This window comes from Thunnus thynnus, chromosome 12 (assembly GCF_963924715.1).
Source record: "Thunnus thynnus chromosome 12, fThuThy2.1, whole genome shotgun sequence".
Lineage (NCBI taxonomy): Eukaryota > Metazoa > Chordata > Actinopteri > Scombriformes > Scombridae > Thunnus > Thunnus thynnus.
Window position 1 is genome coordinate 33834523 of NC_089528.1, and position 2500 is coordinate 33837022.

General features: G+C 47.1%; 1 protein-coding gene across 5 annotated transcripts in view; it reads left to right on the plus strand.

Moving 5' to 3' along the window:
* puf60a (poly-U binding splicing factor a) overlaps window positions 1-2500 on the plus strand; it is an 11411-nt gene that overhangs the window by 2639 nt on the left and 6272 nt on the right. For 4 of the 5 annotated variants that reach the window (XM_067607010.1, XM_067607012.1, XM_067607013.1 and 1 more), the window contains 5 exons: window positions 200-250; window positions 425-586; window positions 1445-1537; window positions 1734-1947; window positions 2035-2225. In XM_067607010.1, the coding sequence (XP_067463111.1) occupies window positions 200-250; window positions 425-586; window positions 1445-1537; window positions 1734-1947; window positions 2035-2225 (711 nt within the window). Of the gene's footprint in view, window positions 1-199; window positions 251-370; window positions 587-1444; window positions 1538-1733; window positions 1948-2034; window positions 2226-2500 lie in introns of all 5 variants that reach the window. The other variant, XM_067607014.1, reaches the window with a different exon arrangement.

Here is a 2500-nt window from a genome sequence, read left to right on the forward strand (position 1 = left end):
GTCTCACCTGTCTGTCTCACCTGTGTGTCTCACCTGTCTGTCTCACCTGTCTGTCTCACCTGTGTGTCTCACCTGTCTGTCTAACCTGTGTGTCTCACCTGTGTGTCTCACCTGTCTGTCTCACTCGTCTGTCTCACCTGTGTGTCTCACCTGTCTGTCTCACCTGTGTGTCTCACCTGTGTGTCTCTCTGCCTCTCAGATGGCGTCTCTGACGATGGGTTTGGGAGACGCTCTGTCTCCTCTACAGTCGGTAAGTTTTTCTCTGTAGCTGCATTAATATTAAACGATCCAGCTGCTCTGAAAGAATGAAAGTAGTTTCGTAGGCTAGCTAATGACATCACTATGACGTCATACGTGTCGTCACTGACAGGGATCTTTAAGAGCAGGTGTGATTGGTCGGTGTGAACCTGCTGTGTGTGTTTAGGTGGCCGCTCAGCGCCAGCGAGCGCTCGCCATCATGTGTCGAGTTTATGTGGGCTCCATCTACTACGAGCTGGGAGAGGACACCATCAGACAGGCCTTCGCACCCTTCGGACCAATCAAAAGCATCGACATGTCCTGGGACTCTGTCACCATGAAACACAAGGTCAGAGGTCAACTCGCTCTCTTCCTCCTTCTGACTGCGGCGAATAAACAGGAAGTCAGAGTTATGTCTACCACTCCCTCCATAGAAACTATCAACTATCAATAGTTAAACTATTAATACCACAAAGTCCTGCATTCAAATCTTTACTGAAGGTGAAGAGTGACAGCGAGGTTTTATCAGCATAACATATTTACATTTACTCCACATACTGCTGGATAGTGCAACAAATAATAACGCATCATATTTTATTTGTTATCTGAATCTGCAGCGTAACCAGTAACGTTTATCTGTCAGTAAATGTAGTTTACAGTGTTTAGAAGAACACAGCTGCATATTTTTTAAGTGCTTTGGGCCTTTTTTATTTTGATATAGTTATTTATTATTATAGTTATTTCAGGGTACAGTGAGTTAGAATATTTTTAACTTCTAAACATCATAATAAATCTCTGGCAGGCAGTTGCCCATCTTCCATCTTGCCTGCTGGTAAAGTCTCCGTGTTTCTAACCAGTACGTGGATATGATGGATGTAACGTATTGGTGTCTGAAGAATGACAACAGTGTCCACAGAGGAAGTTGATTTGACGACCAGGAGACGGTGTTCTGTGGGTTTGAGTCTCGGAGTGTAAAATAAATATTGTTTAAGACTTTAATTGTAGTTTAAGAGTTATAATAGAAGACAGTGTCATCAGCATAGAGGCGGTGCCTCAGTTTATATACTGTATATAATGAACACAATGGGACCCGGATTGGATCTTGGCAGAACTCCTGTGGACTGACTGAGTGGCTCAGTTCAGTTTCTGTAAACTCACCTGTACTCAGGTGTTCCTTGTTAACACTGCCGTGTGTTTGTGTCTGCAGGGTTTTGCCTTCGTGGAGTATGAGATGCCGGAGGCGGCTCAGCTGGCTCTGGAGCAGATGAACTCTGTCGTCCTTGGAGGCAGAAACATCAAGGTGAGTCCAGACTGATGACCTGTCCGTCAGGTGCGGCAGTGTGTAGCTGAAGGTGTCGGTGTCCGCAGCAGACAGCAGAAAGTCTTCTTCAGTCCAGTTTAAACTGCAGCTGCTGACAGCGGGTTGGATGAAGAATTATCCTTGTGTTGCTGAACCGTGCTGAGGATGCAGTCTGTCCATCTTCCTCGTCTTCCAGGTGGGGCGGCCCAGTAACATCGGCCAGGCTCAGCCGATCATCGACCAGCTTGCGGAGGAAGCGCGTGCCTTCAACAGGATCTACGTGGCGTCGGTGCACCCCGACCTCTCTGACGATGACATCAAGAGTGTCTTCGAGGCCTTTGGCAAAATCAAGTCCTGCATGCTGTCCCGAGAGCCGACCACAGGACGCCATAAAGGCTACGGCTTCATCGGTGAGCAGAGCTGCATGTGATGGCTTGGGGGGGGGGGGCTGTAGACCAGTCCTCTGGGTCTGATGGCTTTATGTTGCTGGTCACCAGAGTACGACAAGGCCCAGTCTTCACAGGATGCTGTGGCCTCCATGAACCTGTTTGACCTCGGGGGTCAGTACCTGCGGGTGGGGAAGGCCGTGACTCCGCCCATGCCCCTCCTCACGCCGATGGCCCCAGGAGGCCTCCCTGCCGCCGCTGCCGTGGCAGCTGCCGCCGCCACCGCTAAGATCACTGCTCAGGTAACTCCTGAAGCTCCGCCTCCCTGAGAGACAGAACAAACAAACAAACAAACAAACAAACAGATGAAAAGGTGTTTCTGAACAAATACAGAATCATTTATAACAAACATATCACATGTGGTGGTTTTTACTGTGCAGCACTTTGAGCTGCATTATATATATATATATATATGTGTATCATGTATCTTGAGTAGTATATATATATATATATATATATACATGATACACACACACACACACATATATATATATATATATATATATATATATATGTG